The sequence below is a fragment of the Myotis lucifugus genome, unplaced genomic scaffold, assembly GCF_000147115.1.
Source record: "Myotis lucifugus unplaced genomic scaffold, Myoluc2.0 scaffold_786, whole genome shotgun sequence".
Lineage (NCBI taxonomy): Eukaryota > Metazoa > Chordata > Mammalia > Chiroptera > Vespertilionidae > Myotis > Myotis lucifugus.
The window spans coordinates 203,473-217,125 of record NW_005871834.1 but is presented as its reverse complement, the minus strand read 5'-3'; the positions used below and the strand labels follow the sequence as shown (position 1 = coordinate 217,125).

At 52.2% G+C, this 13,653-nt stretch overlaps 1 protein-coding gene across 5 annotated transcripts in view; it reads right to left on the bottom strand.

Moving 5' to 3' along the window:
- ARFGAP3 (ADP ribosylation factor GTPase activating protein 3) overlaps positions 1-13,653 on the bottom strand; it is a 43,750-nt gene that overhangs the window by 9,814 nt on the left and 20,283 nt on the right. For 4 of the 5 annotated variants that reach the window (XM_023747054.1, XM_023747050.1, XM_023747053.1 and 1 more), the window contains 6 exons: positions 13,527-13,586; positions 12,094-12,140; positions 11,430-11,569; positions 7,570-7,698; positions 7,011-7,133; positions 1,470-1,601 (listed from right to left, as the gene is read on the bottom strand). In XM_023747054.1, coding sequence (XP_023602822.1) covers positions 1,470-1,601; positions 7,011-7,133; positions 7,570-7,698; positions 11,430-11,569; positions 12,094-12,140; positions 13,527-13,586 — 631 coding nt within the window. The remainder of the gene's footprint in view (positions 1-1,469; positions 1,602-7,010; positions 7,134-7,569; positions 7,699-11,429; positions 11,570-12,093; positions 12,141-13,526; positions 13,587-13,653) is intronic. The other variant, XM_023747052.1, reaches the window with a different exon arrangement.

Genomic DNA, 13,653 nt, shown 5'->3' with positions numbered 1-13,653 from the left:
CGCCGCGTCTCCTCCTCTCAGAGTCTCAGGACCGCGCCGGGCCCTTCGCCCCCGCGCACCTGTCACCCGCGCGCCGCACCGGCGCAGCCCGCCCCGCCCCCGGGCCGGCCCTCGGCCCCGCCGAAGCCCCTTCCGCGTTTCGGCCCCGCTCGCCGCTCTGGCCCCGCCCCCGCGCCGGCCGCGCAGCCGCAGTGGGCCGCGCCGGGCTGGGCTGCGGAAAAGGGGCGGCCCTTCCCTCCCCGCCAGGAAAACCAGAGGCTAGGACGCTTTCTCCCGACCAACCCAGGCTTTCCCGTTTTTCTCTTTAAACTGGAAGTGGTATCGAGAAAGAAAGCGTTAAGTCAGGGGCTCTTTTGAGTGCAATGTTGGTTTTTACGGTTTGGAGGAGCGTTGAATAAATTCTTGCAAAGCGTACACCTCCCTGTAGCAAATCGTTTCACAGACTCTGGGTCAAAGGTCTGACTCCACTGGTGTTGATCTTGGATGCGATGGTTAACAGTTCTGAGCCTCAGTTTCTTCATTCATAAAGCGGCAGTTCCTTGCCCCATTCTTAAGACACATTCTTCTCTTGACTGCAAGGACACCATACTTCCACTCCTCCTTTGTCTCCACTCCTGTTTCAACAGCTGCTCCCAAGGTGACATCTCCAGCCTCCCTCTCATCTCCACCTGTGCTCTCTGCCTGGATTCTTCTATCCATCACCATGCTGTAAATTATCTCAAGGCACGGATGATGCCCAAATCTCCATCTGCAGCCCTGTCCTTCCGCCCCTCCTTATATCAGTTGTATCCAATAGGCATCTCAAACCCAAAATACCCAAAATTGAAAATTTGCATACTCACCTCCTCACCTATGCATCCCCCAGTCTTTTCCATTTTGGTACATAGCACCACCATCCACAAAGTTGTTCAAGTTTAGCCACCTGAAATCCCTCCTGGTTCCTCTCCTTTTCTCCATATTAATACATCAAATCCAGTCAACTCTATTTCTAAAGTAACACTGAATGCTAGAACCTGCCCCCCTTTCTCCATCTTCACTACCATCACCCTAGTCCAGTGGGCGGCAAACTGCGGATCCCGAGCCACATGCGGCTCTTTGGCCCCTTGAGTGTGGCTCTTCCACAAAATACCAACTTCTGCGCATGGTCTGTGCATGGGCCACGAAGTTTCAATCGCACTGTACATGCGTGCCCGCACGTGGTATTTTGTGGAAGAGCCACACTCAAGGGGCCAAAGAGCCGCATGTGGCTCGCGAGCCGCAGTTTGCCGACCACTGCACTAAGAAAATGGAAATAAGTCAGTCTACACAGGCCAGTTACTGCCCAATTCCATTCCAACCCCGTTCTGGGAAAGGTAAGGCCAGAACACCGGGTGCCAAGAATGTTCTTGAAGCAGCAGAACAAAAGCGTTTACTTCCCAGAGACGTCCTTGGAGACCCGGCTCACACCCCCGCTGTTCTGTTCCGCGTACCTGTCTGAATAGCCCGTGGTTTTCAGAATCGTGTCAGCCTCTTTGGTGCTCTTCTTTTTCCAATAGAAATCTGAACTGTCATCCCAACTAGAAAAAGAACTGCTCCGTAGCTCCATCGAATCGTCGAAGAACCTGATGAGAAAGAGGAGAACAGTGACGTGAGGCCTCACAGTGATGTCGGGTACAGGGGGACGGCGCCTCCAGCTCCCGTGAGTGGCGGGCAGCCATGTGGCCTGACCCGTGAACAGGAGCAGACATGAGGTGAGTCATTCCCAAGGACTTTGCTCAACCTGCCCGGCCCCATCTCCTGCTGCAAGAGGTGTGTTCCAGGGGCTGCGGCCTCAGGCAGGTGCTGAAACGTCTATTCACCTGGACGGTCAAGGTGCCACGTGAAGGACACGCAATCTGGACAGTCACCTGTACCCGCAGCTGACATCAGTGAAGAACAAACCATGGTGTGTTAAGAGCTGAGGGGATGTTTGTCACTGCAGCACAAGCTAGCCTATCCGGACAGCACGCGGCTACAGGTTACATATTTCACTTTCGCTGGGTCTCGTTCTGCCAAGTTAGTCACAACTGCTGCCGCCGGGCCTGGGGAACGGACGGCCTCCGAGGAGCTCCTGCCGGCAACACCTGCCCGTCAGCCCCAGGACAAGGCTGCAGTCCTCGCAGCATCTACCACTCACTGTCAGGGACGCTCATCGGCCTCCCTCTGGACTCAGATGGAGCGAGGGATCGGCCCGCGTGAGGCGGGTGCTCCTCCAGTCTGAGGGGCGTGGACGGGGTCTGTGAGCATCGCCGAGCAGATGGCCTCCCGGGTCCATTTACACTTTCCGTAGCTGAGCATCGCCGAGCAGGCACTGCCCAGAGGCCAAGCTCGACAGCGTCGGCTTCCGGTCCTGTGCGGCGTGAGTCTGACCAGAGCAGCAGGGTTTGCGGGAACAGCTCGGATCGAGAGGGGAGGCAGGTGTGCCAGAGCCTTAAGAAAAGGGGACTGTGCCCTAACCAGTTTGGCTCAGCGGATAGAGCGTCGGCCTGCAGACTCAAGGGCCCCAGGTTCCATTCCGGTCAAGGGCATGTACCTTGGTTGCGGGCACATCCCCAGTAGGGGATGTGCAGGAGGCAGCTGACCGATGTTTCTAACTCTCTATCCCTCTCCCTTCCTCTCTATAAAAAAAAATCAATAAAATATATTTTTAAAAAAGAAAAAAAAAGAAAAAGGGACTGTGTTATCCCAGAATTCCTAATTGCTTTGGATGGAAAAGCCCAGCCAGCCACGCGCGCCCCAGGAAGCTGGAACTCAGGAGGGTCAGGAGAGGCCGCCTCCAGCTTGGGTCTCGGAAAGGAAGGTGGTAGGAGAGAATGTGGCTTTCTGCAGGGCATTGGGAAACGAGGTGAGCACTGGCTCCCAGGCCACAGGGAGCCGCTCAGACAGACAGACCCCTGGGCTGTGGGAGGGGCCTGCAATCAGAGATGAATAGAAAACAAGTAGGCAGGGACCCCAATGAGCCAGGACTGAGGGGGCGGGGGGAGCGAAGAACAAATATACTTTTTCCTGACAAACCATGACAGAGGTGAGGGGTAAACCTGCTGTTTGACGCAGAGGTGAGAGCTCTTGTGGACAACAGGGAGAAAGCAGGACTTCCGGTGTGGGTCCCGCCTCCTCAAGAGGGTCACTGAGAGCAGATGGCATCCCGCTAGCCTCTGGGGCAGGGAACGTGGAAGCTGAGCAGCCTCCCTGTGCTGCAGTGGGGGCCCCGAAGCCCCGAGCTGGAGGAACAGCCCCTCCCCGCGCAGAGCAGAGACCAGACGACGGAGTGACCTGACGTCACCGTCACCGGAGAAGAAGGCCCGGAAGACGGGACTGCCTGCGGCCTGGGGAGTCCACCTCAGGGTCTGTAAGGACCAGGGAAAGACTGAGCCCAGTTCCACAAGGGATTTAATGCCCCCTGACGAGCTCTGTGAGGCGAGGAAGCGGGCGAGGAGACATAGTCCCCGGAAACCCAGGGGGATGTAAGTCTGAATGGACTGAGGAGGGGGTGCTGCAGGCCCCGGAGGGTGCTGGGTGCCCGGGGCACTGGACAGGGTGGTTGGAATTTCTTCACACTCTGAGGTTGTGAACTTATTGGATTTTGCAGATTTGATATCACTGTTAGGAAACACTCATTTACATAAACCAAAGTGCTAGACCACAGGGGCACCAGATTTTAAGAAAATGACTGAATGATTCAAAAACAGGAGAGAGAAGCCACTCTGCTGGGATCCTACTGATTAGCAAGAGCCGCTATGCAGCATTCCACGGGCTGGCTGGGCGGGGCTCTCTTCCTACACGCCCCCGCCTCCCCCACCGCCCCCCCCCCCACCCCAGCTCTCTGAGCTCTCCCACATGCAGGGGCGCGCAGCAACTCACTGCGGGACAGAGAGACGTCTGGCCAGGCCCCAGCGGCCCGCTGGAGGATGGGCAAGGGGACTGTGAACGGCCGTGCGCACTGGCCTCTCCTCAGAAACACGCCCGCCTCCAAAGCTCATCTCCACATCGTTAGGGACTTTCTACTGTTTTGATTTCTAGGTCTTAGTGTTCAGTGCTTTTTAAAAATATATTTATTGATTGATTTCGGAGAGGAAGGGTGAGGGAGAGAGAGATAGAAACATCCATGATGAGAGAGAATCATGGATCGGCTGCCTCCTGCACGTCCCCCACTGGGGGTGGAGCCCGCAACCCAGGCATGTGCCCTGACTGGGAATTGAACGGTGACCTTCTGGTTCATAGGTCGACACTCAACCACTGAGCCACGCCAGCAGGGCTCAATGTCTTTACTTTAGTTTTGCCCTCCCACTCCGTCCTTCTCAACCCCGAACCTCCCTTAGCCCCGCTGCCAGCACCCGAGCATCACATCTGAGTTACAGCTGCAGACACTGTGCGCCCCCCTGCAGGCCACGCTGACATTGTAAGGCTGAGCAAACTGTTCTAGTCTCATCCCTTTGTACTCAATATATAATTACATTGTCCATGTCCTGGAAATAATGGAACTCAATAAAAAACAAAGAGATGGTTGACCTTCTTTTTAATAGAAACAGCCCTCTTCCATAATTCATAATAGTCAAGTTCTAATGGGCTAATGAATAATTTGGAAGCAATGAGAGCTCTTCATGGAACTAATCTGCTGGCTTTCCGAAAGCCCATGTGCAGGAACTCAGCTGCCAAGGACGGCCAGCGCCCTGTGCCACCCACGGGGGTGAGGATGAGGCTAGAGAAGGCGGCAGCTCCTCACGATCCACACGCACAAGGTCGGTCTGGCAGGGACCAGCAAGCGTGGTCCCTATAAAAACACCATCTGCTCCCAGGTTTCAAACCATAAATAATTGTGTCCTAGCAACGAGGGGAGGGCCTGAGGGCTGGCGCTCTGGCCGAGCTTCGGGAGGCGCGGGCAGGTGGAGCTGTGCGGGGCCAGGCGATGCTCCACGGTTTCCAGGGCCCCGCCCTTTCCCACGCGCTCCAAGCAGCAGTGCTGCCGGAACCTGAGCCGGATTCCCCCCTTTCCTGTGCCTCCTCTGCAGGAGCTGCTCCTGAGCAGGGAGGCTGTGGAGAAGCCGAGAGGCAGTGCAGAGCCGCATCCCCGGGCCTCGGAGCCGCCGCCCGCCCTCATGAACCACCAGCTGAATGATCTGATCTGCACGCGGCTCCAGAGCAAGTTAGATGTTTCCCTTCCCGTGTAGGAAAGGATTTGCGTTCTTTTAAGAGGCACGACCGGGTGTTCCCTGTAAGTGCGATAGCCAGGTTACTCACACAGGCAAACAGGAAGCCGCCCGCTCGCTGAGGTCCTGACCGGGGACACCACTGGGCTAGGCATTTCTTTCTTTTTTTGATAAAATATCTGGACTTGAAAGAATTCAAAGCGATGGATAGTGCTCTCTAGGAGCTTGGACAGGGGCAGAATGAAACAGAACAAGTGCTACATATGTGAAAATGCTCCAAGCCTGCATGCCTGCTCCCCAACTCTACTGCCCCCCCCCCCAGATGGCAGTGGCAGGAACCGCCCCGTGAGCACCACCGCTAGCGACAGGCCCACGTTCCATTTCCCCAAACTGCTCACTTGAAGGCGGCCGTTAAGGAGGTTTGTTTAAGTGTCTAACAACAGTGATCAAACATTTAGACGGAGTCACATGCTTCTTGAATTGAGTTTCTATGCAATAACAGCAGGTAAAATAACATCAGTAACAGACACGCACCATTCCAAACGCTCTGTTTGTATGAATGCACTTGACCCTCACACTGCCTGTGAGGCGGACACGCCAGCACCCTAACCCACAGAGGTAAGTGCCGCACAGAGAGGCCAAGGAACTGGGCCACGGTCACCTGTCCTAAGTGGCAGAGTCAGGATTCAAATCCAGCCGCCTGGTTCCTGGGCCTACACTCTTACCCCCTCGCTTCTCAGCTGGTGCCCCCCGCCCCCCCAGTAACATCCCTAGTTTACTGGGTGCCTTTTTAGCAGGACTGTCCCTGTGCTGGTCAGGTTGTTGGAGGAACCTCACAAATGAGATGCTTCAAGTTCACACCTGCTTCCCCCCTCCCCCCTCCCCCTGCCCCTGCCCCTGAGGTCGCTGGAACCTGAACCAGGGCCTTCTCCAGGGTCAGCTTCACACCAGTTGGGCAACTTGTCTGATCAGATGGTGGCGCTCAGGGGCAGGGAGCAGCTTGACCTGGGAGCCTTCGGAGCCCAGCAGTAATTTATCAATAAACACGCACACACAGAGAATGTGCTTATGCTCTGCCCCGCGGACCGGGGACCCCTGAGCTGGTATCTGAAACAAGAGGCTCAGGTGTGAAATGTTCCAACTCTGGGAATGAGACTATAACTCGGTATGTTCCTTCAGGAGTTTGCACATTTCTCCACTTTCCCATTTTCCTACCTTATTATCAAACATCTTTTAAAAAAAATTTTTTTTTAATTTCAGAGAAGAGGGGAGAGGGTGAGAGAGATAGAAACATCAATGATGAGAGACAATCATTGATTGGCTGCCTCCTTCAATACCCCTACTGGGGAGCGAGCCCACAACCCGGGCATGTGCCCTGACCAGGAATCAAACCATGACCTCCTGGTTCATAGGTCGACACTGAGCCATACGGGCTGGGCCAAACATCTTAATATTAGCAAACACTGCCTTCTTACAAATGTTTCCCCAACTTTTTCCAAAGGACCCCTTGACTCCAGCCAAAGCGTTTAAAAACAGAGAAGTAGCCCAGCTGGGTGTGGCTCAGTGACTGAGCGTCGACCCAGGAACAGGAGGTCACCGGTTCCATTCCCGGTCAAGGCACATGCCTGGGTTGTGAGCTAGGTCCCTAGTAGGGGCCATGCAGAAGGCAGCCAATCCATGATTCTCTCTCATCATTGATGTCTCTATTTCTCTCTCCCTCTCCCTTCCTCTCTGAAGTCAATAAAAATATATTCAAAACAAAACAAAAAGCAGGGAAGTAAACGAATAAATTCATGCTAATCACTGCTTTTCAAAACAACTTTAAGGATGATTTTAACACACTACCTTGAGCTGGAAGTAAAATATGAATCATCGTTGTCATCGCTGTACTTTTTTCTTGGTTTTGCTATGACTGGTGTTTCCTGTTCAATGGTCTGCATATCTGAAGTTGCTGAATGTGAAATACCACTTGAGAAAAGAGAATAAAATGGAAAAAACCAACACTAGTTAGTTCATAAAGACACTATATTCACCAACAAATGTTTTCATCTATCCTCTCAACAAAAATAAATGGATTGGTGGGGTTAAAAACATGAACGATAAAAACTATTTCTTGGTATAAGCACTGAAACTACTGGACCATAGTGAGGACTGTAACCAGTCACACAGGTGCAGTGACATCATCGGCTCTGCCTGGGGCATCCACTGAGGGGCAAGTCAGACCTAGTTCCTATTTTCTAAGAATCAGATTTGGAAGTTTTTATGCCACAATCAACACCAGCATAAAGCAAACCATCAAAGACAGGAAGGAAGAGGAGAAATACTGCTGAAGGTGAAGGAACAGGCAGCCCCTCAGGAGGCGCAAACTGGCTGGCGTTCTGCCCGAGAAAGCGGGCTCACGTACCTCCTGCAGTTTCCAAAGCCCATGCCGAGCCGCTCCGACTCCGCCTTCGTTTTCCCACTCATGTTCTTCTTCTCATCGTTCTTCACCTGAATCTCAAGATCCTTATAGGCCAATCGTAAGGACGAGACACTGCCAAAGACCAAATGCTCCTTAATTCAGCGTTCATTCTGGGTTAAGATAAAACACTGAGCAAAATTAAACACGCCACTTACACTCCTAGCTTTGTGCTTCTCCATAATGAACAATTCTGAAGGCAAGCTGGCATTTGTTAAAGTAGATGCTCAAGAAAGTTTAAATGAGTTGGTAGCCACGCTTGGTTGCTGCTGAGCCTACATCCCTGCCCTGTTTATATTTCCTATTACCATATAGTAATAACTTACATTACCTATTATGCATAACGACGTACACCAAAACTACTTCCAGATAAGAGTCAAAAGCAGAATTTCCTACTTGGACTGATATTTATTATACTTACACATTCCACATCAAAAGTAAGAGACTAATCTCATTGGTTTCCTTTGGTTTAAGGTAAAAATATATATAACTTGGCTTTACAAATAGATAAATTAAGGGGTTACTAATTGCAAAAGATGCTTCAATTTACAGAAACGTTTCCTGTTCTCTGTGTCGTCGGGCTCCTGAAAGCATTTCAAACGGAACAGTCCTTCCTCTGCCACAGACTTCGCTGCACTGCCCGTCAGTCAGACCCGAGCATCTACTTCCCAAAGACCAGGTACGAATAATGCACCAAAAGGGGCAGAAAGAGGAACACAGAGCACTGTCCCTTACTCTGATTTCTAAAGACGCTTAATTTTTCATAAAGAAAACTATGCCCATATTAGCAATAACAAGAGTGTATATTAGGAAGAGAGCAACCAGACTCAGGGCCCTGAAAAGCGATATATCTACCATATCGGGTCTCTGCGCTCTCAGCCAGCTTATAAAGTTGTGTAAAAGGTCAGGGATTGCTCCTGAGCAAGGTGCCCATGCACTCCACACCGGGGACATGCATTTCTGTGCAGGCACAGGGGCTGACAGCGGAGTTCTCGCTCAGGAAACGTCGTCTTGCTCTTACTGGTTCCTTCCCTAAGGAGTCAAGCAGGGCTCTGTTTCACGTTGAGCTGGCAGATTGCGCTTACTATTTCTTGGTCCTGCAGAGCAGGGGGTGGCAATAGACCCGTTGGATTACTCAGAAAAACATCCTCTTCCCAGCGCATTGGGAAGGAAACCACGGATCTGTCTGAAATCATGAATGATGGAACTGGCACAGGTTCTGCTGGAGAAGGCGAACGGATGGGGATGAAAGTCTAGTTCTCCTCTGAGGACCCGCCACGGGCGGCTGTCACTGCTAATGGTGAGCACCTGCACGGGCTCCCGGTGCCACGCTGTGCTCCGCGAGCACTACTGTAATTAAGTCAGACTCGTGCTCTCAGAGCTGCTGGAGCCCTTCCAGTGCCAGCTCCAGGGAGGGCCTGCAAGACACTCAGATGGTGAGGGGGGGACAGGGGGCCCTCTGCCACTTCTCTTCCTGCTGACTGTGCACAGACACCTCAGGGCGGGCGAGAGACCACCAGCAGGCGAGGATGAGGTGCTGCATGGACAGTTTAGTCGCACAGTCTGGGGTACAAGAAACAACTGTGTTCCTGGCAGTTTACTGAACTGAACTTTATTTACTTTAATAAAGTGAACAACTTCATTAACTGCAGAAGAACAGCAGCCGCATGTCTTAGGGCTAACACAGCTGGCACAGCCCGTCTGAAACCGAGTAGCGACGGGAGGGCGGATGGTGAGGAAGGCCCAGTGGTGCGGCTGTACTTAAATAGGCAGGGAAGCTTTTTTACGACGGGTTCCCAAATCAAATTCATAAACATCTCATGTCCCCTTTCGCTTACTTTATGGTCTGTGACACGGTCCTGGTGAAAGACACAGGCAGAGGCTGGTGCTGCTCCCATAGGACCGACCAGCTCCAGCGCCCTGGCCTGCAGGAAGGAGGGTGCTGTCCACCCGGGCTGGGCCCTCCTGGCAGGGACCACCCACGCTCGGGGAGAGCCCCCTGGAGCCCTGGGCAGAGCCCACTCCCAAATGCCAAGAGAAGCCCCCTCCCCAGGGTCTGAAACCAGCTCATTCAGAGATTACAGTGAAGCTGAGCAACTACATTTTACATGAATCTTTTCAAACCACATTTAACCGTAACACAGTTCAGTGCTGCCCCCTGTGTTCTAGGAGTTAAATGACAATTTCAAGTTATCTGGGTTCACCATACAAGTTGCAGTTAGCAAACGGTTAGGATGAGCAGTAAGAAATCAGAACGATGAGCATTTACTATGTCCCAGGCACGGTTTAATGTACTTTAATGAGCAGTAACTAAGTTGATCCTCAAAATAACCTCATAAAATAATTATTATTGTCTTCATCATGCTGTCTGTAATCCCTCAAGCTACACCTGGTAAAATACATGTGAAAATAACCGAGAAGCAGGACGAAGCTGCCTTCCTTCTGCGTAGCACTCCCCCTCGTGACCTGCCAGTCACCCCGTCACTTCCCCGATGCCCATGTTTCTCTTCTGTTTCCAGCACAAAGGAAACAAGAGCCTTCAGTGCTTACTTCACACGGTCTCCTGACGGGCCTCCTGGTTTTAGTTTCCTCCCCATTCTGCCTAATGCGGACCTCACCGCCAGACTCCCTGCGCCAAATGCCGCCTGCAGCGTGGCCCTCCTCGCAGACAACATCAATCTACCCCAACCTCACCAAGCTCCACCCATCATCCCACCCCTCCCGTCCAGCCGGTCCCCACGCACACACATCTCAATTCCCTTCATTTCCTCAGACTCCTTCCTCCCCTCCCACCTGTGCCGAGTGTGACTCAGACCGATGCGGCTCGGGCCCCTGGAGCCCACAGACCCACCGCCTCCCATCGTCTGTTCAGAACTCAGCCACCACGTTCAGTGGAGCTTCACCGGAGAAATACTCTCTCACTGCGGAGCTACAACTCACACACCATAACATGCACCCCTTCCAAGTACACCATCCGCAGTGTGCCACCATCACCACCACCTGATTCCAGAACATGTCCGTCACTCGCAAAACCAACCCACACCCCTGAGCCCCTCCCCGCCCTGCCACACCTGGCAAGCACGGGGCTGCTCTGCTCCCATCTCTGGGCGTTTGCCTGGCCATTTCCTACCCGTGCAGCACACAGGTGTGGTCTTTGCGACGGGCTTCTCAGCACAAACGCTGCAGTTCTATCCAAGCTGTAGCAGCAGTGCCAGTGCTTCCCTCTTCTTTAGGGGTGAATCTGCCTGGGTATGGACACCATTGTGTCCACCCGTTCCTCAGCTGATGGACGTCTGGGCTGTTTCTCCCTTTCGGCGACCGGGAGTCATGCTGCTCTGGCATTCACGTACAAGTTTTCTGTGCGGACCTATTTTTTACCTTCTCGTAGGAGTGGAACTGCTGGTCATACTGTAACTTCATGCTTAACTTTTTACATGACCACCAGCAACGTGTAAGGGACCTCATTTCTCTACATTCTCGCCAGCACCTGCTACTGTCTTCTCGACGCAGCCTCCTGTGAGTGAAGTGCCTCCCTGTGCGTTTCCCTCGTGACAAAAGGTGCTGAGCATCTCCCCTGGGTGAGCACCGCCCGACACACGTGGTCTCTCCCTTCCCGCCCTCACTGCTCTCCCTCGCCACGGCCTTCCTCCCTTCCAGGCTACACTTCATTGCGACACTCGTTTTCATGAGACTGTTTTGCATTTCGCTCCTCACACACGAAGACAGACGGCATCAGCAGAGCAACCTGGGCATTAACGCACAGTCCCAGCCACTAGGGCCTATCACTGTATCCGACTTCAACTCACATCGATTCTTCCTTCGGCGCCGTCCTGGCCAGGTCTTCCTGCTCCTTCAGTTTGTCCACGGCCTGGGCTTGCTTCTCCATTTCATTGAAGCACGTGCTCGTCAGTTTCTGGGCCCCCAAACTTCCTTTTTTGGCCCCAAGCTGGAAGACACACACGATGACATTCTACCCACCTGCTGACAAGGTTTGTGCCACAGCTGACACGTATGGGGGCACCGTGACAGCACCGGCCACCGTCCTCCTCTTGGTCCTCACAACTCCAGGAAGCGGCACTCTTCTGCCCACGTCACAGACAGGAGCTGGCGCTCCCGCAGCTGAGCGACACGAGCAGGACCGCAGCCAGCTGGTGCGGGGTCTGCAAGCTCAGCAGGTGACCCTCCAGGCCCACGAAATGCTACAAAATGCAACCAGGACAGGAACGCCCGGGAGCCCCTGCTGGTGTGTGTGAGAATTTCATCACCGACAGAAGGAGTGTTAAACACCCATTCTAGCGAGTCTTCACTCGGCGCCAGTCACCACACTGAGCAGAACATGGAGTTTTTCCAGGCCGTACTTGTTATACAGAATATGGCTCAAAGTAAATAAAAGCAGTGGCAGGGTGGCTTTCTTGAGGGCAGGGGCTGTTTCAGAACCGAACCACCCGATATCTCACACGTCATACTCACGCCTCGTTTAGCTTGACTTGGTTTCTTTTTCATGATCGAGGACACCTCTGTCAAAAAATACAAAGCCGAAAGTCAGACCAACAGAAACACGCACTTTTTCTATTTTCACTGTGTCCTTTAAAACACTCTACGGTGTCGCACAGTATTCAGGAGACGCTAACATTTCCCACGTTAGTCTGTCACCCAGAAGACAAGCACAGGGTGGGCCAAAGTAGGTTTACAGCTGTTTGTAAAGAAAATACAACAATTAACAAATAATACTTATTATTCGCGTACTCACGACTGTAAACTTACTCTCACCCACCCTGTCTGAGTGCATCGGAGTGGAGTCCTCCGTATTTGCACGTGGCGTCCAAACCCAGAAACGTGTTTCCTGGGCACCACACCGAAGAGAAAGGCAGCGCCGGCCGCCCAGGACTGGCTCAGGACTCGCCTCAGGGGCACCAGACACGCTCTCCCAGCAGCTCTCCTCTTCAGAAACTGGCAAAATTCTTTCCCATATGAAGCTGGCAGCATTGTACACAGCTCAAGCAGGTCGCCTATGCCTTCCCACCTCCACTTACAGACAGATTTCATCATGTTATTCAATAAGGGATGCAAAGCTCCCTGTTATTTTAGCAGCAGGACTTTCTAAACTGCACAAAAATATATAATGCTTGTTTAGAAAAGTTTCTAAGAATTGTTTTTTTGGGAAATCTTTAATCATAAGTTATATGTTCTGTTTTTAGAACCATGTGTCAGAGACCCAGGAAGGAATACAATTTTAATTTTTTTCTTATAAAGCTGAGAATGCGCTTTAACGGGAAAAGACAGCATAAAACCACAAGCAACAACAGATTAAAGTGTTCAGCCTCATGCGAGAACAGCATCGTTCCATTTCAAGTGGAAAAAGATCCACACGCACTTTCTTCCCACCACTTCTTTTAGGTTTGTGCTCCCACCTCCTACAAGCCTGTTAATACACGAGGACACCATCGGGAACGTTTCTAATGGTTTAGTCATTTTTCACTAAAGCAGCTGCTTTCCAGTTAATGCAGTGTGATATGCACCAACTCAGATTCTACCTGCCTGCTACTGAACAAGTAAAGGTTAAGTTCACCTACTGTAAACTCAGAAAGAGGAGGCGATGCTGAGAGCCCCCGGGTAAAAGGAGGGGTGCGGCCGCTCTGACCTCTGCCGATGCCGGAACAGCAACCAGCCCAGCACACTCGCCAGGCAAGAGCCCCACCAGCCACCTAGGCCAGGCCCACAGCTGCGGCTGCCGGTCAGCCTGGAGCCGGCTAACACAGAACGGCATGTTGGCTTAATAAAATCTTGTTAAGAAACTATGGGTTAATAGTCATGGTGCCATAGACTCCATACCTTCTAGCAGAAGGCAAAGACAGGACTCATTTCTTTCTTAATGAATCTCATTCTCTAAATCAGAACATTACCTAGAGCTGCCTTGGTTGGTAGGTTAAGACCTTCCACACTTGGTCCTTGCTCTGGTCCTCCTGCAAGTTAAAAATATTGATATTAATGCAGAAAATATACTCACCAAACTTGCTTTTGAATATGTAA